Genomic DNA, 25715 nt, shown 5'->3' with positions numbered 1-25715 from the left:
AGATTGAACCTACACTCCATAAAAGCAGACACTGATACAGCGCGCTCGCTGGCTACTCTTCAGCAATGGAAGCAGTCCTTTTTTTATCCAAGAGCCAGTTCTCCAGGTCCTCCATAGGGTGCAGGGCAGCATATCGCCAACCTTTACGCTCAAGCACACCAAGAGGAGTACAGAGTACATTCACAGTCCTACAGTGGGGAAACGCGATATCGGCATGGAACATCCTCCAGAACACAGACAACCAAACAGGTCTGATCAGGACCAGGGCCTGGCTCCCCACTTCAGCACCCAGTGGGAGACCGTCTATCACAGTTTGCCAATGAGTGGTGCAACATCTCCACTGACAAGTTGGTGCTCAGCATTGTCCAGCAGGGGCACACCCTCAAATTCTTGGACAAGTGTCCCTGCATTCTCCTGTCATGAGAAAGGAACAACACCTGCCTCTACTCTTGCAGGAGGTTTGGTTGATCCTACAAAAAGGGGCTGTAGAGGTGCTAGAGTAGCAGTTAGAGTAGATAGGAGAGATGGAGAGTGCCATATGGGTGGTGGGTGAGGGAGGGGGGAGACAGTCAGGGGAGCTGCACAGAGCACGAATACATTTACCAGGTGGGCCTAGCAGCCAAGCAGATACAGCAAAATGTGTTTTTGAAACAGTATGGGTGCTTTGAAACAGAATGTACATGCTGTATAAGCGCCTAACAAGCGAACAATAAATTCATATTGAGCTGGATTTTAAGCACAAGACTGGGTGAGCGCTAAAATGCAGCAGAAGCAATCGATGCCTAGGTTTTAAAGGTGCAACTAAAAGCAACTATCCAACAAGCACTAAAAATGCAGCAGAAACAATTGCATCGAGGTGCGGTTTCCTATAGCAAACTAGCAACGCAAGGCCAATGTTGTTGTTGTTAGAAGGCAGGATTGTCAAACACACATTGCCAAATACACAAGAAAAATGGCAGCATTTTACAGAGCAGCAGATGCAAAAACACTCCTAGAATTGAGATTCACATATGCAGGGAAAAATCATTTCCACAGAGCAGTAGTGAAGCACGCACAGATGTGAAGTTCACAGGTGGGGAGGTAGCTGCAAGTTAGGTTAGGGAGGTGCAGGGAGCCAAAGATGGTAAGGGCAAGATAATTTGAAACAAGGGAACTGTAGAGGCCACAGTTTGGCTAAACAAGCCAGTTGTGAAATGCCCACAATTGAGTTTCTGGAGTGAAAAGAAAAACAACCCACATTTGAAGAAGCAGGCAGAATTTAGAAATGGCGAAATAAAAATTACCCAAAGGACTATGCAGGCAGACCTGCGTGACTTTGAAATGAAGCAATTCAGTGTTTTGCGGTTTACATGATTTATGAGAATACATGGCCATGGGGAACTAAGGGATGACTTGGAAACAAGAGCAAGCATAGGATGAGTCAGGAGATGATACAAAGTAACAGTGAAAATAATAAGTTGTACACGTGGGAAGGAAGGGTTAGATGAGAAATTGCAGCATGAATGTTGCAGGGGTTTGTTTAAAAGCAGAATTACACAGTTTACCAAGGCTGCACGTGGCGAGCAGCGGATCCTGTGCTACCAGCACTGTCCGAGGTGTGGGTGCCAGTGTCACGGGGAGGCATAGTGTCAAGGTAGCATGGCAGCCAGAGCAGAGAGTAGAAAGTCCAGTGGAATAGCGTAGATCCCCGCCTCTGACTGCCACAGCTGGACAGGCCAGACAGAGGGGGATCAAGGGGCTTATAAGTGGGCCTTGTGGAGGGCGCCTGCTAAGCCTGCCGGCTCCCTGTATTGGCCAGAAATGTAGAGCAGCAGCTAATAAGAGATCGGGGCAGGCACCAGACACAAAGCAGACCACAAGAGAAATCAAAAGTAAAGACGGCAGCCATGTTGAATGATGCAATGAGGCCCAACTAGGCCAAAGCAGGAAATCACACAATGCACAATATTTCAGCACATGGGCAGCGATTTATAGTACAAAAGCTAAAGTGGCCTTCGTGGGTATAATTGGTGCTGCCTTTTCCGGTTTGCGAAATTGTACGAATAATTATGCAAGAAGTCACTCAGAGTGCTGTGGGTGCAGGAGGATGGTGTTACCTCTGTGCTGCAGTAGCCTGTCTCTTCGTGTCAGTGCAGGTCATGCAGGCAGCTGGATCGGTTCTGCCAGCTCCAGGCAGATCGATGAAAGAAGAGTTTCATAAGTTCTTACTTACCTTAGAAACTGTATTATATACTTCTTAAAAGTATATTGGGTATAGCTAGATATTAGGTAGTGGATAGTTATGGACAAATAGGTCAATTACTTACCTTGAAATACATTGGGCCTCATTACGAGTTTGCCGGTTAAAAAAACAAACTTACCGGCATGCCGGTGCTACCGTGTCCATGTAGGAGTCCGCGTGCATGCGCATTCCGGCATGCCGGAAACGGTAGCACAGGCATGCCTGTAACAGCCCCAAAACCCCCTTATACCGGCATCCTCTCTGACGCTGACTCCGACTCCGGCTCTGAGGAAACCGCTAGTACCGGTACCAGTATAACCGGTACTAGAAATAACGTCCTCGCGCCGGATCTGGAAATGTACCGGCGGCTATTACAAAAAGCACAATCCATTTCAATCCTCAGTGCACAGGAGTGTAAGTCAAAGGCTGAGCTGCTACCAACGCCGAAGGACATGTCCGAAAAGGCAACCTGCTATCCGTCGCTGCAAGCCTAGGTTCAGTGAACCTGAACTCAACATGCTTGCTGACACCCTTGTTGAGCACTCAGAAGAATTCTTTTGCACAGATCTACTGCGTCAAGCGCAAACACAAAAGAAGACTATATGGGAGGAGATTGCCCGTAATGTTTCGGCGGTGGGGACAACTCCCCGTACTGTACGAGACTGCAAGATGCAGTGGGACAACCTACGTCTCTGTGTGCGCAAGTACCTTGCCCCGCAACGCAGCTAGGGCCTGGAAACATGAGGGGAAGCACCATCCCCTATCAAACTGCAGGCGTGGGAGGAGACGTACAGCTTGTGCTGCACATGCAGGCGATAGAGGGAGTTGGAGAGGCGGAGGCGGGAGATGTGACATCCGATGATGCCGGTGAGTCTTCGTAAACCCATAGTCACATCACACACCTTGTAGCCCCAAATCAAATGCCCAGGTCAATATGCCAAGTTTGTGGAACCTGATCCATGCTGCCATTCAACCCACCGACAACCTTGTTGCACACATGCACAATGCACTTGCCTGCGACCCGAAAACAAAAACTACTGACAACACCCCACATGGCCACTTGATTGCCCATACAAGTAGCATCTGCATGCACACAGACATACATCCCAGACAATGCCCAACTGGTGTTGTCACCGCCGTGCCACCACATGCCAATAGGCATGTCATGACAAGATGCACACATCAATGACATGTGGCACACTTGTCACACCCACCATGTCCCATCACGTTGAATCAACATCAACGCAGCAACAGCCATAGGCAGCAGTCACAAGTCAAACACATCTGCTACACAATCGAATTCCACATGTCACACAGCTCGTATGGCATGCCCATAACACACAAACCGCTAAACACCAGTACCCCTTCAATAGACACTGCGCACACCATGGCCACACAACAAACTTGCACCCACACTGCATCCCCACACATGCATGTGTGCACCATGCCATGCCCTCCACCATATCCATGACAATGCACATGAGTCTGAAAGTACTAGCGTTGCTGTCTGTCTGATGGATCCACACCCATCACTGATGCCCTGCCTCATTCGCCACCACAGGCACAACATCTGACAATGACGGGGAACATGCAACCACATCCTGGGGCACCAGGGCACAGCCCCGCGCAGGCAAACCACCACCTAGAGCCAAGATAGGAGCACATCTGCCACCAGACCAGAGCTTGCAACAACACCTTTGGGCCAGCCCCCACGCCAGCAGGAAACACCTGCTGCCAAGCCCCCCCCGCAAGCGGAGACACCTGCTGGCAAGCCGCTCCACCAGCAGCAGACACCTGCTGCCAAGCAGCCCCGCCACAGGAGGCACCTGCTGCCAGGCACCCCACCCCGCCAGCAGGATAAACCTGTTTCCCCGGCCCACAGCCAGCAGGATGAACCTGTTTCCCTGGCCCCCAGCCGGCAGAATGAACCTGCACCACTACCACAAGGGTCTGGAGCCGACAGCATTGTGGAGAGCAGTGTGCAGGGCCCACACAGCAACAGTAGCTGTGGTGAGGATGCTATGTTCAGTCCCATGGATCCTCGGAGCCCACCACCCATGCCACTACCTGGACTACGTCAAATACGTGACATTGAGGGGTGCCTCACCAGGATGGAGGAAAGGCAGCAGGCAATGTTATGTTATGTTAAGCCTATTTCTAAAGCGCACGGTCAGCCTAGGCCCAAAAAATGGGTAAAAAGCCAAACAGTTTGCAATTGGTGCTGGGGGGCCAAGGGGGAAAGCATGGTATTTTTGACTGGACATCTATGATAGATAAAAAAAAATACCATCCCTGTCCCCTGGACTGCACAGCACCTCAGAAGGAGAGCTGATTTTGGCAGGTGGGTAGGGAGATTGGGCAACAAAGGAATTTTTAAAATGTCTTTGTTGTACAACCCTCCTTCCCCCCCCCCCTCTACTCCCCACTCTCCAAAATCAGCTCAATGGACCAAACAAAACACACACACACACACACACACACACACACACACACACACACAGACCTTCACACAGCAATCACTATCATTCATACAAGCACCCATCCCCATACATTCACTCATAACACATGCATACACGCATCCATGCAGTTATTTAAATAAAAAATAAATGAACATAAACGTACCTTCTGTAGGGACCTGAAATGCCTCACTCCATGTTGTTCTGTCCGTATGTGCAAAGAGGCGCAGAAGCTCCCCCTCGCACAAACAGACATGCAGTGCCCCAGCCAACATTTCCAATGAGCTATGCAAGGGTGGCGAAGCAAAATGCCCCCAGCCTTGCATGGCTCAGTGAGCATGTGTGGCTGGGGAACTAAACTGTCAAAGGGAAACTTTGTTTCCCTTTGACAGTTCAGCCAGCCCAGGTGCGCTCCCTCAACTGGAAAAATCAGCTGAGGGAGTGCTCAGTGTTTCACTGGGCGGGCTCCTCAGCTCCATAATGGTTGAGGGGGCTACTGGGTGGACGCCCCTCGCCCATTATGGATGAGCTGCCAGGCTCAGACTGGCCTATAGGGCAATGCCCGTACCAAAAATGCAAAATGCTAGTGTAGGCCAGTCAAAATGGGGCACTTTTTTTGCCAATGTGGGACAGTTTGATGAGTTACTTCACTATGCAGCTAGTAGGTTTGGACATTGTTGCTGAATAAACACTCTTTAAATAATTTTCTTACATTTTAACAAAAAGCGCCACCTTGGATACTATTCAAACAGTCTTTGCCTAAAGGAATGAATATCAATTAGCAACTGTGGGCCACTTTTTCATTGGTGCCTGAGACAGATTTATGGCCCAGACCGACGATGTAAGCCGCCCCTGCCCATATCTTCCATCTTTAAAAAAAAAAAGTACAAAAAAAATGTATTTTTTTAAAACTTATTTTTTCCTTTTCCTGCTGGGCTCTCGCGCCCCCCTGGGGGGGCGCGCCCCACAGTTTGAAGACCTCTGGCCCAGGGTATCTTGGCGCTAGAGGGAGGAATCCCCAGCCACGGAATCAGAATGAAAAAAACAGCCTAAAATTTTAACAGCCTTTCTAAAGGCCAAGTAGTTGGAGATTTTTTTAATAGCCCGTGGCAGTTCATTCCACAGCTCTGCATCTGCTATAGAAAAGGCTTGTCCACCAATTTGAGCCTGCTTATAGGTAGGGACCATTAGCAGGTCAGCAGAGGCAGAGCACAGTCTCCGTCTGGGAAAGTAGCGTGTGAACTTGGCCTGAAGATATTCTGCGCCCTGATCATGAAGGGTGCGATGAACGATGCATAATGCTTTAAAATTCACTCATTGGGTCACCGGGAGCCAATGCAGGGGACAAAGAACCGGTGATATATGGGCACCATAAGGCGTGCCTGTTGCCATGCGGGCAGCCAGGTTTTGAAGTCGTTGCAGACGTTGGATCAGACCCTTAGGTTGTGCCAAGTAGAGGGATTTACAGTATTCCAGACGAATTATCACCATGGCCGCCACAACAGGTGGACGGAGGGGGGCAGGAATCATGGGAAGCACGTTCTTGAGTGTTTTTAGTTGGAAATGGCCGGATTGACACACATCTATACTTGCTTGTCTATAGACGGAGATACAGTACAGTACTACACCTAGGTTCTTTACCTTGTGTACCGGGGTAGGAAGAGGGCATAAAGAGGAAGGCCAGAAGGAAGACACTAAAAGTGTAGGGTCGGGGGGTTTGCTCACCATCAGCACCTCAGTCTTGTTTCCGTTCAATTTGAGGCAATTGTGGTTCATCCACTCCCCCCCGGCCGCTAGGATCCCCCTCAGGCACAACGACATCTCAGCCTGATCAAGAGCTTATCGAATCAGGATCTGAGTGTTGTCGGCATACGAGTAGCACCTGACGCCGAAGGAGCGGATGAGACACACAAGGGCCCAGATATATATGTTAAAGAGGATCGGAGTCAGGGAGGAGCCTTGCGGCACTCCACAACTGAGATGGCAGGGAACAGAAAGGAAAAGGGGCATAGCTAGGGCCTGGGTACGGTCCACCAGGAATTAAGTGAACCAGGCTAGTACCTGCCCAGATATTCCCATCTGGCCAATACAGGTCAGCAGGATGGGTTGGTTGACTGTGTCGAATGCCGGAGATGGATCGAACAAAATCAAGGCACCCACTCCACATGCATCCACCAATCTGGCCATGTCATCCTGGACGGCAACCAAGGCACTCTCTGTGCATCTACTAGGCCGAAATCCAGATTAAGCAGAGTCGCGCAGATGTGCATATTCAAGAAATGTAGAGAGCAGAGGTGACACTAGTGATTCTAGAACTTTTGAAAGAAAAGGAAGAAGCGAGATAGGACGAAAGTTATACAGACTACCAGGATCCAAAGAAGGTTTCTTGAGGAGAGGATTCACCCTTGTTGCCTTCAATTCCTGAGGCACCAGCTTCGACTGACAGGAGTTATTAATAGCTGCCGCCATCTCCATGAGGAGGTCCAGGGAGATCTGTTTCATAACTGTCAGCGGGACGTCATCCGTGGAGGAACATGATTGAATTTTTTGAATGGCAGTCAGTACTGACTCTTCAGAAAACCTGGGGAAGACAGACCAACACGCTGAGCTAGCTGAGGCCGCAGAGTGAATGGCATGGTTCTCAATGGTGGGGGGGGGAGCAGAGACCGAAGTAGAGATGTTCTGGCGAATAGTATTAATCTTCACGATGAAATACTGGGATAAGGCATCTCATAGTTCCTGAGTGGGAATAACTTTAGGGGTTAGCTTTTCTTACGAGGAGAGTGACTTAACTGCAGAAAAGTGAGCTCTGGGTTGGCATAGAGATGACTCAATTTTCGCAGTTCTATGTGCTGCTTTGGCTGCTTTGATGCCTGCTGAGTATTCTACTGAACAGGCCTTGTATTGCCTTTTTGGATGGGATCATAGGCCTTATGCCATTTTTGCTTAGCCTGTCTTAGTTTAAGTCGAGCAGGCCTTAGGTGGTCCGAAAACCAGGGCTCTGAAGGCAATCTGCGGGGTTAAACCAATTGCAGGGGAGCCACCGCATTAGCTGCCTCCGGTAAAGCCTGGGACAGGAGAGAAAGCGAGGCCGCAGGAGCTAACCTGCACTTAACACTAACAGAGGAGACCATACTTTGGCTATCTGCGGAGCGCCATGAGCGCTGCCATACTTTGGCCGCAGGGATCTTTAGCGTCAGCCCAACTGCCTCAAGCGTACAAGACACCAAAAGGTGGTCAGACCATAATATAGGTTCTACAGACTGTATAGTCAGAAAAGATTCATTAGAAAACATCAGATATCATGTATTGCCTAACTTGTGTGTAGGACTTGTCACAAGCTGATGTAGCCCGAGATCTTATAGGCTGTCAAACAATAAATTGAAAGCAGAAGGTCTGGGTTGATTAAATTTCCCATTAAAATCACCTAGATTAACCAGGTGAGTGTATTACACCTGGAGGTCTGCCAGTAAGTCATGGAAGCCTTCAAGAAAGTTGCCCTGGGAGACAGGAGGGCGATATACAAGCAATGGATGGCATGTCATCACAGGGGAGATAATACATCTTGAAGGCATTGGTGCAGCAGTACCTTACTGAGGTACAACTCACCCGCCTGACGATGCAGGACACTGCACGGCAGACCGCCCGAATGCTGGGCAGAGCCACGGAGGGGGTGCACCACCTGGCGAGGTGTGTGAGGGAGGGCAATGGTACCATGTCTTCACCGGTGGAGTCTATCAACGTGTTGGTCCAAGCAATTGCTGAACAACGCCACATCACTTCCCCACTGGCCCCATCCTCAAGCTCAACACGATGAGTTCAATGCAAAGCAGCCCTGTGCGTCGTTCACAGCGGCTCAATCGCCTGCCAGAGGGGCACCCCCTCCTACCAAAAGGGAGCAAAAATAGGTCTAGGTTTGTGTGCGTGTGTGGAGGGAGTAGTTGAGGAGGGGGTCTAGGGATAGTTGGGGGGGTGGGGATAATTGGAGAGGTGTTTGTGGGGTCAGTAGTACGGGATTGTAGTGGTAGGCAATGACAATCACATTTGTCCATAGTTATTCATGTCACAATACACCTGGTGTTTCAAAAAATACATGATTGGACATTGCTTATTCAGTGTGAGTGCATTTAATCATGTACTGTGTCCAGTGCCCAGTGTGATTCATGTCCAGTGCCTTGTCTGTAACAGTTAATCAAAAGTAGTGTTGAATTAATTATTTCCGTGTGGCACGTCCATCATTGCCATTGTGGCGCAGTGCATTTTCGCCATCTTCTTCATCCTCGTCCTCAGCGTCTGGTGGCAGCATGTCCATGTCAGGGGGCAGGGGGACGTTGCACCCGATGCACATGTTGTGCAGCATGGCACATGCCAGTGTAATTTTCCCCGCCTTCTCTGGCCCGTAGATGAGGGTTCCCCAAGATCTGCTGAGGCAGCAGAACCTGGCCTTCAACAGGCCAAACGTCTGCTCGATGGTGCAGCGAGTGCGTACATGAGCACGGTTTTAGGCCTCTTCGTGCCTGTTGTGGGGATGCCTGATGGGGGTCAAGAGCCATGCTATCAGGGGATACCCGGCATCACCTGCATGGGAGCAAGAAAAAGGGTACTTGTTATTTTTGTGGTCATTCCATCTTGGTAGAGGCTGTGCAGTGTTTATTTGAGAAGACTACCATGCACAGGGAATTATTACTTTGCATGGCCTATGTTATTTCCTATGTACCCCGTAAGTGAACTTAGGGCAGCTGCATGGGCGAGTGGGTTTTGTGCAGCTGCTTTCACATGGGCCATTCACTGTCAACCTGCCCTCTCACAAATCCTGTACACTCACACCAATGGATTTAAATGTCATTAATGTGTTACTAATAAAAGTGCACTGTAACTATGCAGTGGGACTTTAGACATTCACCTCATTAACATTTGTTTCACAGTGGTATTCACGGTATGCAGTCTACATCACAGGACTTTATGTACACATCCATCTACATCGTAACGCATATGACAAAGTCACATATCCATTGGTTTTATGTGTGAGGGGTAAAGGAGTATGTAACAACTTTACAGCTGGTTGGGTGTTTGCATGGATGATTGAAGCTTAATTGGGTGAGGCTGGCAGGTCTCAATCATGTATTGGTGGTAGTCAAGAATTGTTGCTTTTTGCTAATTTAGACTTAACACATTCTACCTGAAGGTGTCCCTTTAGGAGACATGACAAGCGTACTGACCAGCGGTGTACCTGTGGAATGTGTGTGCAGTCACAATTAATTTCAGTGAGGCCGATAATTTTCTCTCTGACCATCATGACTTGTGAATTTACTCTACTGTTGTTTGGATTGTCATTCATTGTCACTAACATGTGGTGCATTCTGGTACATGTGGTTTGTGTCTTCTAAAGGCCCAAGTACATGTTCTAATGTATGCACTGTGTGCATTAAATACATGGAGACACAGCTGGGAAGGCCTTGTGCTTTGGCATGCTATTAATGTGTAGCACATAGTTAAATTTACACATTAGCAAGTTCAGTGCACTCAGAACGCTGTGTATGTGTATCCATTCTGTGGGTGAGGTTTGTTGTTCAGGTTGCAGATGATGAGGTTCCTTGGTTTTATTCCTCATCTGCCTTTGATTTTTGTTGGCCTATCCAGCCTCTGTGCAGTTGGTATTGATGGGTGAAGAAGGACTCTGGGAGTCTCTCCCTCGTCCCGGTGGGGGCAAGTTAAAGAACAGTAATCAAGTGGAGATAATAGAAAATCCATGGAGAGAACTAATGAAGAATCTAATATTTAAGTAATTCAAGAAAAGGCGGTTAAAAATTGGATGTGAATTAGGAGAAGGGAAACATTCTCCTAGTCCCGGGATTTGTGGAACTTTGTGTAACCCAAACTTTGAGAGACTTCTACTCAGGAGAAGGGAGTCATTCCCCAGGGTTGGGATAAGAACTCTTCAGTTTAGTGATTTGTGTTTAAGTGACAGGGATAGAATAGGAGTTTTGACTAGGACGATACTTTGATTTTGACACAACTGACTTCCTGACAGGCCCAAGTTTTAGTTTTGTTGAGGTAGTGAAACAACCTCTATTCTTAGGGATGGTATTAGGCCAAAACACTGATTTTAATAAAACAAATAAAAAAAACGATTTAGAAGGAGCGTTCTTTCTAAATCGAACTGTCAGCCCCTGCAACGCACATGAGTTTGCACAGGGGCTGGCAGGCACACCAGGACCTGAAAGCGCTGTTGGGGGAGAACGGTAAGTGTTTGTGTGTTGCGTGTTCGTGTTTGTGTGTGTTGCATGTTTGTGTGTGTTTTGGTGTGGCGGAGTGAGGTGGCGGGGGATGAGGGAGTGGGTTTGCAGGGAAGAAATCCTGCACGAGATTTTGGGGGGTGCGATGAAATTGCTTTTATGGATTTTTCTAGGGTGCCTAAAATCGTCCGGAAGAAATCTGTCTTTTTGTTAGGCAACCTTCACAAATTGAAAATATGACATAGAACCTTAGGGTCAGATATGATTGCATTTTATATGCTTAAATAGAAGTTTGTAGCAACAAATAAGCCTTCTCTTGGTCAGTCTCCTCATTTCAGGTCAGCACAAAAGGTAGGTGTCATCACGTAGGACAGTCCAGCAGGCTTCTTATCAACATGTGTCTATAAACCAGGAGATTATTTGCTGAAGCCCTCTTGGCATGTAGCTGATTGCTTGATTGCTTGTGGCAATTTGCTGAGCTTCAATTTCATGTTAATGTTTGTCTCCATTTTTCCCTCTTGCCCTTTCATTCCCCTCTTCAAGTCTGTTTCCACCCTGAGAGATGTTGTGGGTTCCTTTTTATAGCACTCCAGTGACAGTGTGTGCAATCAGCTCATCTCTGTTCCTCACACACAGTTCCCAGGCCTGCTGCACTGTACTTTGAAGGGCTTGTGTGGAGAGCCCCTTGCATGTTCAATTTCCAGTGTTGTCTCCTCCCTTACCGACCGATGACCGGTGGGCCATTCTCTTTCTACCAGCCTTGAGCTCTCTGCTGCCTGCGGTCCCCTCCCATAGTATACTGCACTCGTGAGAAAGTCCTGCGTCATAACACAAGCCTTTCACCGCCGTCACTGCCCAGTTCTCTCAACACTTGAAGGCGAATCTGGCATCTTTTACCCTGCACTCTCAGGTCCACTCCTAACACTCCTTCCAGGGTGAAAGAGGCCTGTGGAAATCACTTCCAAGACATCCACAGGTATCTAGTGAGGCTCCTGCCTGGTGTCCTAAAACGTTCACAACCATTTTAGCACTGTGGGAGTAAAATCGCTGGAACAACTACGGGCAGAGCAGCAGGAAAGCCTTGTGGTCACAGCACCATGTTGCTCACGCCCGCCAATATTATCTAATTTTGTGTTGTCTTCAGGGTTGCCACTCATTACAACATAAAAATCATTGCAAAGCATGACCCTTTTCAGAAGACCTTCAGGACAGAAGGAAACAATGCGAGTCCTAAATCATGACTACCTTGCTGATCATTGTCTATGGTTGAGTAGAATGTGAGGTGATCGTGGATTTTGGAGGTAGTAGCAGGCAAATATGGCAGCAGAGTTGAGGAGCGGGTCACATTTTGCTGTTAAAATAGCAAGGTTGCAGGAAGGAGGAAGAGTTACACGGGTGAGATGGCAGATGGCATTATTTTAAGTGAAGTGAATTTGGGGAATTACCTCACCTCAGTATTGAAAGGGTTCAAGCATGAGGCAGTGTACTTCCTTCCAGCATTATCAGTTGATGACGTGACAGTTACAGATGCTTAGAGTAAGGCAGTGAATAAGGTAACTACTCTTACTTTAAACCTCACCCCTGCATTCTCTTCCATGCCATGTTTCCTTGCCACCCTGCCCAATGCCAATGTCTTCCATCTCCCCACTCCTTGCAGCCACGGTCTCTAGCCTCTAGCAGCCCTCTTACTTCCGTCAGAAGGCTGCAACACAAAGGAAGTACTAGTCACAGGCCTCCTAGCAGCCATTGATATCTGGCCATCTTGGAGTGGCATTACTGGTTTTTGTGTGCACAAAATTGTTTCCAGATCTAGCACCGGACCCTGTGGCTGGGGTCGAGTAGCTTTGTTGCCCATTCCTGCTGGGGCAAAACTGGCAGTATCAGCCTGCATAAAGCAAGGGGCATAAGGAATGTTGGGGACACAAATAAGTAAAGCAAAATGTTGTCCTTCCTTGAAACACTGGTAAATTCAGTACCCTTTCTTTATTTTCTTCTTATTCGCTTTGTCTGGTCTGATTTTTTTGTTCGCTGGATGATGTTTATAGTGTGAACAACCGTATCCCGTCATTTTGCTGACCGGAATTCCCTTGAAGTAATTTACTTTGAAGGAATGATGGCAAAAAAAAACGAATCAACTGATATACATTGGTGGGGGTGGGGGTGGGGGTGGGGGTGGGGTGTAAGGGGTTGAAAGGTGTGCAGAGGATCTCGGGGTAAGGGGACTGGTATTGGGAAAGGGGGTCTTGGGAACCCCCCAAATAAAATGAAATGAGTCTTTTTGGCATAATTCCTTCCAGGTCAATTACTTTGAAGGAAGTTGGGTGTCTGGAGTGATTTACAATATTAAATTTAGATAAAAGTACAACTGAAATTTAAAGGACTCAAGTTTCAGAAAGATATAGTATAGGAATTAATAATTAATTAAGTTAGTTCTAGGGTAGTGAGAAAATGCCGGTAATGGTTCATTGTACTAGAGAGTTTCAAATCAGGGGTGTTGGTAGGTCTGGAAAAGATCTGGGGCTACACTAATGTCGGGACTGTTGAGACTAAGATTTAGCTAGCCTTTTGGGTGTAGCCCCTGAGCATCTATCTGGGGCTACAGCCAAAAGACCCGGGGCTATAGCTCCCCTGTCCCTCCAGCAACCTTATAGCGACACCTCTGCTTCAAATTAATGTCAGACAAGCTCTCTACATAGGATATATGACCAGGATTTTACAAGCAATTGACGTTAGATTTTTACATTCAATTAACAATCATATTTACAATCTGTTTTATCTCAAAATCTTTTGAAAATATGACTAAAAGTAACAATATTCTGAAACATAAAAATGTTATTCGAGTGGATTGTGTCCTCCAATGTATTCCTCATCTTAGATGTATTCCATCCAGCTTTGCTGCTCTTTGGAAATGTTTTCGGCAGAGGGCGCCGTGCGTCGATGTCGTCGAGTCGATGGTCCCTCAAAGGCCTCAGTCGACGGCAATGTCATCGGGTGTATAAGTAGCACACACGGCGCCCGTTGGCCTCAGTTCCGTTTTTCCGCAGTTCCGTTGCTTCGGACATTCGGCGCGCCTCGAGTTCTGTCAAGAAATATAATATAACGAGAAGTAATTATGTCCTCGTCATCGACCACGACCCCGAGATCCGGTTTTAAGAAATGCAAGTTGTGCGGCTCAAAAATGTCAATCACGGACTCGCACCGCAAGTGTTTGTGGTGTCTCAGGGAAGGCCACGACATGGAGGCTTGTTCGAAGTGTCAGGCGATGACGGGGAAGGTCTTGCGAGAAAGGAGAGGAAAGCCACACGTAAGTCGAAAGGATCGAAAAGCTTCTATCGTCGAGTCGAGACCCCATGGGGAAAAATCTCCTCGACGCGAAAGGCATCGATCTAGATCCCGAAGCGATTCTAATCACTCGTCGTCTTCATCGAAAAAGTCGAAGAAACAACGCCATACGTCTCCCTCCACCTCATCGTCCGACGAGTCTCCGAAAATGAAATGCCCCACAAAACATTTGTCTACCGAAGAGTGGGAAGCATTCAGGGTCAAAATGATGGAGGTGTTTGAGAAGGCGAAGCCTCGGTCCGCGCCTTCTTCGGAAGCCGGCCAGGAGCGTCATCGCTCTGACACTTGCGCGCCCTCGAGCCCGGGTGATCATAAAAGGAAGGATAGGGAACCTTCCAGGATGCCGAGCGATAAACGCTCGAGTCGTCCGCTCGAGGTCACCGACGCCGTCTGAGACCTATCACACCTTGAAGGGGAAACCGTTGAAGGCCACCTCGACGCCCTCGAAGCAGACCCTGTCGACGACCACTATGTCATCGACGCTGTCGACGCCTTTATCGACGTCGACGCCAAAACCCTCTGCGCCAAAGGCTCCAACCGAGCCAGGGAAGCCAGAAAAAGAGAAGGAGAAAGTTACAAAACATGTAATTTCTTCAGAGCATGGTACTACACCTCTTCCTCCTCCTCTGCCAGAGAAGGTTTTCAAGCCTCTCCCTAGGAAGGAGTTTTTCAAATCCTTGACCTCAATTTTTGAGGAACAGGAGAGATCTGAGGAGGAAAATGTACCTTTTGGGTTGGAATATGGCACCCCAAATGTCCCAGAATGCTTGATCTCAGAGGAAAGCAGAATGAGGGATTTGGTGGAGTCTTTACACAATGCAAGTGGCATTGATACCTCTCCTGAGAATGACTTTGGTAGACCAGATCCAGGAGAGCATGCCAGTCCATCTTACCATCAGTTAATGACCAAGGTGGTAGATTAATTGGGATGGGCTAGACCACCAGCCCAATTCGTCCAGGATGATTTAACAGACATATTGGACCATGGTCCCACTGAAGACCCAGTACTACCTTTTCATGTAGCCTTACAAAACAGGGTGGCCAAGAATTGGGAAACTCTGGATTCTTTTCCTCCGGTAAATAAATCCCTTGCATCAAAATACCACCCAGCCAGTAGCGACCCTGGCTATCTGTCAAAACATCCAACTCCAGAGAGTTTGGTCATACAGGCAGCCACAGCTTACAACAAACTTGCGTACCCGTCTATCCTTCCAGACAGGGACGATAAGCATGTGGATGTTGGGCACGGAAGGTATTTTCAGCCGGGAGCATGGCATTAAAATCTGCCAACTCCACATGTGCCTTGGCAAAATTTTCACACACTCTATGGGAGTGCATCGCAATGGCGGCAGAGCACATACCAGAAGGGGAAGAAAGGGAAGGTTTCCTAGCCATCGTTAGAGATGGAAAGGAGGCCATGCAGGAATCCCTTCAATCTGGATTGGACACTGCGGATAGTGTAAGCAGGTCCATGGGCACTAGCACGGTAATGCGCAGGTTTGCGTGGTTACGGAAGTCGTGTTTTGCACCGGACGTACAGAACCGCCTCCTGAACGACGAGAGCCTTGAGACGTTGCAGACCTCAAAAGCAGCGGCCAAATCTTTAGGCGCTGCTATTAGGCAACCTCAGCCTTTTCGTGCGCAAGGGCAATCCTGGAGGGGACGATCCTATCGTTATTACACCTCATACGGGAAGACGAGAGGAATGGCCAGTCAAATGGGCCAAAGAAAGGCCACTCGTGGTGGACGAGGAAAACATGCTAAGCCAGCTCCAGCTGCAGCCTCTTTGCCATCAGCAGCTCCAACATCCGCCACAAAACCACTTTGAGGACTTGCACCACAAAACACCTGTAGGGGGCAGGCTGTCTCAGCATCTGCAAGAATGGCGATCCATTACTTCAGATGTTTGGGCTCTAGAAATAATAGCCCATGGCTATTGCCTTCCTTTTCTAAAGCAACCTCAAAGCAATCCACCACAGAGACACCCGTTGAAACTTTCGAACCCGCTCCTACAGCAGGAAGTTCTAACCCTGCTGGAGAAAGGTGCTATAGAACCAGTACCTGCAGCGGAGAGGAACAAGGGTTGGTACTCCCCGTATCTTTTGATCCCAAAAAGGACGGAGGACTGAGACCCATCTTGGACTTAAGAAACTTGAACAAGTTCCTCAGGAAAGACAAATTTAAGATGGTTACCCTTTCTCAGATGCTTCAGGCCCTTCAACTCCAGGACTGGTTGCTGTCATTTGACCTCCAGGATGCTTATTTTCATGTGCCGATTCATCTCAAACACAGAAAATACCTGAGGTTCGTAGTTGGCGACTCACAATATCAGTTTCCAGTCCTGCCATTAGGGTTGACCTACGCCCGAGGGTCTTCGCCAAGTTAATGGTAGTGGTGGCAGCGCACCTCAGGAGAGGGGGGATTCATGTCTACCCCTACCTGGACGATTGGTTGATCAGAGCGCGCTCTGCCGAGCAAGCACTGGATCATCTGAAAATCACCTGCCACTTCCTCCACAAACTGGGCTTCTCCCTCAATTTAAAGAAGTCTCAAATGACACCTTCCCAACAGCTTCAGTACATAGGAGCTGTATTAGACACATCCTTGGGAAAGAGCTTGTCTCCCAAGACGAGAGCTCAAGACATTCTTCAGATGGTTTCCAAATTCCAAAATGCCCAAAATCTCCAGGCTTACGACTTTTTAAGGTTCCTCGGCCTCATGGCATCCTGCATCTTTCTGGTGCCAGAGGCACGCTTGAGGATGAGATCCCTTCAATGGGCCCTAAAGACTCAGTGGTCCCAGTTCTCGGGTCAAATGACAGATCTTCTTCAGATTCCGAACAAGGTCAGACAAGACCTTCTATGGTGGACCTGTGCAGAGAACATCCTAAAGGGAGAACCTTTTTGGCAACCATGGCCGGAGATCACAGTAGTGACGGACGCCTCACTCCTGGGGTGGGGTGCACATGCCAACGATTTAACAATAAACGGTTGTTGGTCTCCATCGGAGTCCAAACTACATATCAACCTTTTGGAGTCGAGGGAAATCAGACTAGCGCTGAAGGCCTTCCTGCCATCTGTCAGAGGAAGAATGTCCTGATAATGACGGACAACACAGTGGCCATGCACTACCTAAACAAAAGCGGAGGTGTGGGGGTCACTACCCCTGTGCAGAGAGGCAATGCAGCTCTGGTATTGGGCGATTCAGGAAGGAATCTCTTTAACGGCAATTCATCTAGCCAGGGAAGAGAATATGACGGCAGGTGCTCTTGAGCAGGCAGAGCATGATGTCCCATGAATGGGAATTGGCTCAGGAAGTCATTCAAGACATCTTCTCCCTTTGGGGAACCCCTCAGGTAGACATATTCGCAACCAGTACCAACCGAAAATGCGAAAGGTATTGCTCAAGGGAATTTCCCACTATTGTACGTGTTCCCTCTGATTCCCGTCATTCCTCAGGTCATCAGGAGGCTGAGACGATTCGGGAACCGCATGATCCTAATTGCTCTGGATTGGGCCAGGAGAACGTGGTATCCGGACCTTCTAGATATGTCCATCTGTCCTCCAGTACGTCTTCCTTAGAGAGGGAACCTTCTCTCTCAAATGGAAGGTCAGGTTCTCCACCCAGAGGTCAGAACACTGAACCTTCATGCTTGGTATCTGAAAGGCTGAGATACAGGGATTGGAACCTTCCAGATGATGTTATGGAGGTGTTGCTTTCGGCAAGAAAGCCAGCAACAAAGTCTCTGTACTGTTGCCATTGGAAAAAGTTTTGCAACTGGTGCAGGGAAAAGAATGTCGATCCTTTTCTATGTTCTATTCCGGAAGTACTATCTTTCCTTCTGACCCTAGCACATAGAGGTCTGAATATCGGAACAATAAAAGGTTACCTTGCAGCGCTTTCCATTTTCAAGCGCTCATCAGAAGAATGCTCCTACTTCAAAATTCCTTTGATAACACAATTCTTAAAAGGTCTCACTAATGTGTTTCCTCCTCACCCATTTCAAGTACCGATTTGGGATCTAAATTTAGTCTTAAAATTCTTAATGTATGCCTCTTTAGAGCCTATGCACTCGTGTCCATTACCATTATTAACATCAGCAAGAAGAGTGAGCGAATTGCAGGCACTGTCTTGAGTTGTATTGAGGGTTAAACCATCATTTTTACCAAAGGTAATATCTGATTTTCATTTAAGTCAGAACATTGTTTTACCCTCATTCTATCCTCCACCTCATCCTTCTAAGGAGAAAGAAGGATTACACAGACTGGACCCAAAAAGAGCTTTAAGCTTTTACATCTCTAGACTTTCTAGGCTTAGAGTGGACAACCAGTGGACAACCAGTTGTTTATAGGCTACACAGGAAGAAAACTGGGTCAATCAGTAACAAAACAGACAATTTCACGCTGGATCGTGCTTTGCATTTCAGAATGCTACAGTCTAGCACAAAAAGACCCACCAGAAGGGTTAAGGGCCCATTCCACCAGAGGCCTCGCCTCTTCCACAGCCCTTCAGAGAAGTGTCCGATAAGGTCCATTTGCGAAGCAGCAACTTGGTCTTCACTTCACACTTTCTCAAAATTCTATAGCCTGGATGCTTACCAGTCTAGGGAGCTGACTTTTGGAAAAGCAGTGCTTTACTCTGCCATCTAAAGGCATTGGTGGAAAAAATCTGACCCCTCCTCCAGAGGAACTATGCAAAATACTGCTTTGGGAGCCTATCTAAGATGAGGAATACGTTGGAGGACACAATCCACTCGAAGAGCAAGTTACTTGCTAACTGGTAACGTTCTTTCGATTGGATGTTCCTCCAATGTATTCCTCATCGCCCTCCCAACCGACCCCCTCTGTAGATTTTTTCAGGGTTATTGCCATCTCAAATCTCGCAAGGCTGATACCTGTCTGCCGGCACAATCTACACAGTACAAGATCACTGATAGAAAAGAGAGGAAAAACCGAACTGAGGCCAACAGGCGCTGCGCGTGCTACTTATACACCCGATGACGTCGCCCTTGACGGAGGCCTTCGAGGGACCATCAACTCGACGACATCAACGCATGGCGCCCTCTGCCGAAAGAATTTCCGAAGAGCGGCAAATCTGGATGGAATACATCTAAGATGAGGAATACGTTGGAGGAACGTCCAATCGAAAGAACGTTACCAGTTGGTAAGTAACTTGTTCTTCCACACTTTATTTTGAGGGCCTTCAAAGACTTTCATCTCGTTTTCATAAGATACTGTACTTGTCAGTACTGTTTTTCCTTTCACTACCTCCAGTTTCCCTTTGAAATAAAGTAGCATCCTTTGTCTGCCACTAGGTACAAACTGCCATCGTTCGGGAGCATAGGAGGTTTGAAGCTGAGAAGAGGGAAGCCCTCCAGCTGCAACATGAACGTCTGGATGAGGAGAAGCACCAAGCTCTTGCTGCCATGAAGGAGGCGCTGGAAAGAGAATGCAGAGTCTCTCTGTCGTTGCAAAACAAATCGGTCGAGCTTCAAGCCGTGAGTGTGCCACTCCCGGTCCTTTCCGTGTACATTTTACTAATGTACAAATGAGCTGCAGAGCAAAACGTCTGAGAGAGAGAGAGAGAGAAAGAGAGAGAGAGAGAGAGAGAGAGAGAACCACAACTCGCACAGCTTGCGACATGAATTCAGAGATTTTCTATTTGATATTTCTTGTGGTCCTCTGCAGTAACAACCAGTGAGAGCTTACTTTATTAAATTCTGGTCAATCCGCACTATAAGAATATGCATGTCCAGCCTTTCTGGTTCTGAGGTACCTGGGGTCTGCACAGTGATCCACTTGCTCTTCTTTGCTGCCAAGCTCCATACGTGGGGGTGAAGTGTTTGCATGTGTGTGAAGTGTTTGTGGACGTGTGTTGGGAATGCAATCAGTGTGTGCACAAGAGTTTGAATGAGTGAATGTGTTTGTGTGTGTGTGTATATATGAGTGCGAGACATGTACATGTATTTGGCAGGGAGCTGCACTAGAACCATGAATGTGCCATGCATTGCATTGCTATACAGTTACAGTGCCATGCTGGTATATATTGCAGACTAAGGCGCCATTGATATATACTTTATAGTGGTAGTGTGTACATATATTGTCGCTACCATCATGAAAGTGCTTTACAGTGGCAATTCTGGCATATTTTTGGGTACAGGTGGCATAATAATCTGTTTTAGAGGACATTGCTTGCTTATATTGTGGACTGAGGCATCATGAACAAGTTCATTACAGTGGCAGTACTGGCATATATTGTAGGCACCAGCATTACAAATATATTGGCGGCCATTGTACATCTGCAGGTATCCCGCCGGTAATTCTGGCGGGATATCGGCAAACTGACCTACCGTTACCAGTGCCTGATAACCTGGTATTACTGGGATGGTCCAGCTGCCGGCAACGGTGGTCTTTGCCCATTTCATGGAGTTCCTTTGGAATCCATGGAGGGGCATGCCGGTAATACTGGCAGTTTCTTGCTGGTGGGGGTCTGATTTTCCTCTAGTGCTCAGCTTGTGGTTAATCGGTGACCCCCACTGGCAAACCTGTAGTTTAGCGTGCAGCAAAAGTGGCAGTAATGAAATTACTGCCACTTTTACTGCCACATTGCCCGCACCGCCAAACATGTAATGACCCCCATAGTGTACAGTGTGACTGTCTACATTTGCTGGCCTGGTATCCATCTATTTATTTTTTTTAACTCCCCCTGCACTTCTATTCCATTCTTAATGGGATTGAATTCCCCTTGCCATGTGCTAACATTCTTCTCCCCACTGCACTCTCATTCCCCACCTCATGCACTCTTGTTCTCCTGCCCAACCCTGTCATTCCCCCTGCACTGTCGTTTTTCCTTGTGCATTGTCATTCCTCTTTCTTTAAGGATTTAAATCATACCTTACCAGCCATAGCCTAACTTCACTGCAAAAGCAGTCGAAATGTCCACCTGTGACTGTGGCAAGGTTTGCGGTGGAAAATAGTGTTTTACCTGACACAAGGCCCTGGAGAGAGTTGTAGCTCTTTGCTTAGTGGAAGAGAAACCACTACCCCAAGCACTTTATTATTGGGCAAAAATATTGCTTGGTTTTGTCAGTAAAACAGGTATTTACACCTGAATTATAGTGACCTTTCATACAAACAAATAGAAACACACTAAGAATAATCTCTATTGTTTTTGTTTTTAGCATTTTTGTATATTCTCTTCTAGAGAGAATATATAAGGATTAAAAATAGTATAGTCAAACAGTATGCAATTCCCAAAATTAGCATTATTGTAGCTGCATGTAGTCCTACTCTTCTCCTATTTGCTTAGAAAATTTTAAAGTCACTTGTGATCAATCAGTAATGTATTTAGTGGTCTAAAATGATGGCACAGTAAAACTCAAAATTATATTCACATTAGTGCTCTCAGGATTAGTGATCCAGTAGATAGGTGAGGTTATACCAACCCCTGTAAACCCAAAAGTGGCAGGCTATTATGCAAGTCTATGCAAAAAGGTCGAGCATACTCGTCCTTGGCAATTAAGGGGTGAAATGGAAAGAGCTAAAGAGCTCTTTTAAAAATCAATAGCTTCCAGGGGCAGGTAGCGAAAAAGAACCCAAAAGCAATGTAAAGCCATGCATTAATAAAAAGGCAGGTAAAGCATTATAAATCCCCCCAGGGATTCCTTTCTTATATCCTCATGTACTTTGATGGGTCGACATATCCTTGCCAAAGAATTATGATGGGAAGAAAAGGTCTTAATGCGCTATTGTCATATGCAGTTTCACACCAGTACAAAGGATAAATGAAAGGTTACCTGACAAAAATACACCTGATGTCTCTTAATGGTTTAACCATGGAAAAGAAAAATATGTTACAAAATTGCTCATTTCAGCCCCCACAAAATAAATTGAAATAGGCACAAAAACAATGTTTTTGGCAAAATTGGCAATATGCCAACTTTTTGATCAATAGGCAGATTTCTTATGCCATTGTATAGGCATTAAAAAGCTGTTGGCTTACTTGTGCCCAAGCAATCTAGCCTTTATTATTTAGTTCGGCCTCCAGAATTTTGAAGCAAGCATGCAAAAATGGCAATTTTAGGCCCTTAGGTAGATTTTCCCTGCCATGGTAATTGCATTAAAATAGATGCTTGCTTATTCTTGCCTATGCAGTCCAGTTTTGTGGTTCAGCTACATCTCCCGGCTCTGTCCCTCTTGGATTCTTCTCATCCGATACGTTGCCTCTGTGTTCTGTTCAGCACTGTCATGCAGCTTGTTATACATTCTGGGGTCGTGTTTATCTAAACCACTCCTATTTCTTGGCCAGCCAATTCCGACATCTGGGCGTTATCTTAATCTCTAGTTTTGGTCTGTGTACCTTACCAGATGATTTGCCTCTTATAGACTTACATTGCTTTTGCAAAACTGACTCTGCACATTTTAGCAATGATCTGCAAGCTCCTACAAATCTAGTGCACGCCCACAGCACATGTAATCTGCCCATCAGTAAAAGTGGACCTTACCTCGGGCATTGCCTACTATCGTTTCAATTGTTTAAAAAAAATAACTCTGCACATATAAGTGAAAGCCTAAACCATCCTCCCACAATAATTAAAGTCAGCCAGCGCCTGCGTCATAAGAATAACATCTGTGAATAACAGTTTACAAAATGGCTGATTTCCAAATAGTAGATTAATATGGATTTGTGGGGATTTCTAACTCCGTTTAAATCAACTAACTCTGGACACATTATTTCAGGGAATGCAACCACTGATTGTACATCATATTAATATCTAGAGCTGCAATATGCTGGTAGTATGTTTTCAAAATAACACATTGGGGGTAATTTAAAAACGAGTTAAGAGCAACATTAAAGCGTTTATGCTTTAATTATGTATTCCAGGCCATTGTCTTCCACTTTCAATGTGTAGGAGTGGTACAAAGTATAGTTTGCATGTCCTCTGTGCTTTCCTACCCTCTCTTGGAAGAACACCATGTTTTTTGCCTGCATGATATTTTCATGCAGGCGTAAAACAAATAGATTCCTATGGAATCTGCTTCAGATTAGCAATGCTAATGAGCAGGCGTATTCCGCGTTAATCTATTAGTGAATGCCAACTGCAAAGCATAATTTGCAGGCAGTGTTTACTTTTTTTACAAAGGGGGGAGTAAAACCTGAGAATAAATGCAATTTGCGGTGTGTTTGTACATCACAATGTGTAAATAGTAATGCAAATTGCCAATTAAACATTCTAAGTCATTGTGCTCTGCGAAGCATCTGTACAAAATGCAGTTTAAATTTAATAGATTATTGTCAATACCAATGCCCATCTCCATGCCATGTTCAGCTGACGCACATCCCAACAGTGTCATATGTAATGGCAAAGGTTTCACATATGGTTGGTTGTTGCAACTAATGTTATTGTGAAGCCCAATAGTAATGAATGCACATATGATCAGCCTTAAATGGCGTGTCTTGCTTTGTAAATCACTCACCACAAACGTATGCATACTTTTAATATGGATATTCACAATCCGCGATGTAGACAGATTCCGAAAGGCTACCCTTTTCTGGTGAACCGGCAAAGACGTCTAGCCTAACCTCTATCCGAGTAGTGTGACTGAGAAGCAAGGCTTAGACTTAGGAGAGTGAGAGAGTGGTGAAGGGTTCAGTTAATCACACTCATAGCATGCTTAATAAAACAAATTAACAAAATGTACAAAAAGACAATTATTTAGGCCTTTGTCAAACTCGCAGCAATAAAAAAAAAACACACTTCAGTATTACACTAAACATTCACTACTATTATATGCACATTCACATTTGTTGTGCTCTGGATAAAGGGCACTAACACTTTACTTTTGAATCAGTTAAACAATCGAATAAAAAATGTAGTGGAGCAAGAGAATAAAGTAAGTAAGGACCAAATTAGAGAACTAATCTGTAGGAAAGCAAGAAGTAAAATCTGGCACTAACACCTTAAAAAAAGCCCTTCCCTAGCTAGAACATAGGGGTTCTAGTGCCCTTGGAGGCAAATATCCGAAGGCAGTTCCTATCAGAAGACTACGAGTCTTTCTAAGAGGCTGAACAAGAGATGTCAAAGTCAACAGACAGTTTGTAAGTGCTTCATATTAGCATGACAAATGAAGACAGGTTCTGAGCAGACCCTCTCACAATCCAGCCACCTTGGGGGAAGCCTAGGGGAGGATCCTTGACCAGAATTCCACCAATCCTAGTCAGGCACGGGAGAGGTAGGATATAGACTTTGCGCCATTAAAGCCTATGGAGGGTAGGAGTGTAGGAACAGGTTTGTTTACTCACCCTCTGTGTTCTGATTCACTCAGGAACAACTTTGGCGGCACCTGAAATTGCTGGTTGTGTGTGCTCTGTGACTTGGCTCTGTTGAAGGGGGCCCAAGAGTCTCGGGTGCAAAGGTCACTTTCAGCATCTGGATTTTAGGTCTGGCTACTCTGCAGTTCTGCACTATGCTGAGATGGTTCCTGGGACTGGTGTTCTGGATGACCCTGGCAGGATGAAGAAGGAACCACGTTGTTGACGACCTTGCAGGACTCCAGAACATGATGCAGGTGGGGATCAGCGATGGCCACTTCAAGAAAATAGCGGAAGACCACCCTTGTAGTGTAAACAAAGGTGTGTCCTCAATGCCCCACTTCCTGCTGGAGAGCTGCAACTGTAGGGGGAGGCAACTTGTTACACAGATTGAGGGTCTGCGGAGTCCCAAGTCTGAAATCAGGATGACGACCGATGCAGACTCAGAGATGGTTACGGGACACTTGTGAAGGCTTCCAATGGCAAGATCCTCTAGCATGGTTCGAGACTGGTTAGTCCCACGGCCCAAGGAGTTCGAAGCACCAATAATGATCTGTTGAATGGTTGCAAAAGTCCTCCTTTTATCCAGGATTCAAATGTTGCCATTAGCTCACCAGTGATAAGGATCTGCACCATTCAAATCAGACAGCCGCTGTCTACCTCATCTTCCCAGCAGCAGACACATTAGAATGGAAACAATGCCCCCACCCCCACGTCACATGCACACACTGCTGCTTTGCCCAGGAAAGCTGAAGCTTTCTGCGGGAAACGACTTACCATATATGACAAATATGTGACAAATCTGGCCCTGAGGGCAGGAAGAAGGGCAAAATACAAGATGGCGAAAGGTTTGGTGAAAATCTTGTGGCCCTGCCATTTTAGAATACACAGTACTCTAATAGGCATTAAGCTGTCAAATGCAAAAGTGCACAAGAAAACAAAAAGAAACACAATAGAAAAAGATCTGCTGCCACCAGTCCATCTTGGATGCATCGTGCAAGTTACCACAAAGTTATGAAAAACAAAGTTATAGGGACACAAAGTATACCTAGCGCACCTCACTGTAAGGTGAAGAGTGCAGTGTAAAATAAACAACCATTTCTACAACGGAGAATCGGGTTCTCCTGCACTGATAGCCGTAAGGGACTG

General features: G+C 46.6%; 1 protein-coding gene across 1 annotated transcript in view; it reads left to right on the top strand.

Annotated features, from left to right (window-relative positions):
- The window catches only part of LOC138492142 (trichohyalin-like), a 782601-nt gene that overhangs the window by 512424 nt on the left and 244462 nt on the right, over nt 1-25715 (top strand). Inside the window, exon 19 of the mRNA XM_069619133.1 lies at nt 19570-19752. Within this exon, the coding sequence (XP_069475234.1) occupies nt 19570-19752 (183 nt within the window). The remainder of the gene's footprint in view (nt 1-19569; nt 19753-25715) is intronic.

This window comes from Ambystoma mexicanum, chromosome 10, assembly GCF_040938575.1.
Source record: "Ambystoma mexicanum isolate Mex_15411 chromosome 10, UKY_AmexF1_1, whole genome shotgun sequence".
Lineage (NCBI taxonomy): Eukaryota > Metazoa > Chordata > Amphibia > Caudata > Ambystomatidae > Ambystoma > Ambystoma mexicanum.
The sequence above is the reverse complement of the archived record's forward strand: the minus strand, read 5'-3'. Positions and strand labels throughout refer to the sequence as shown.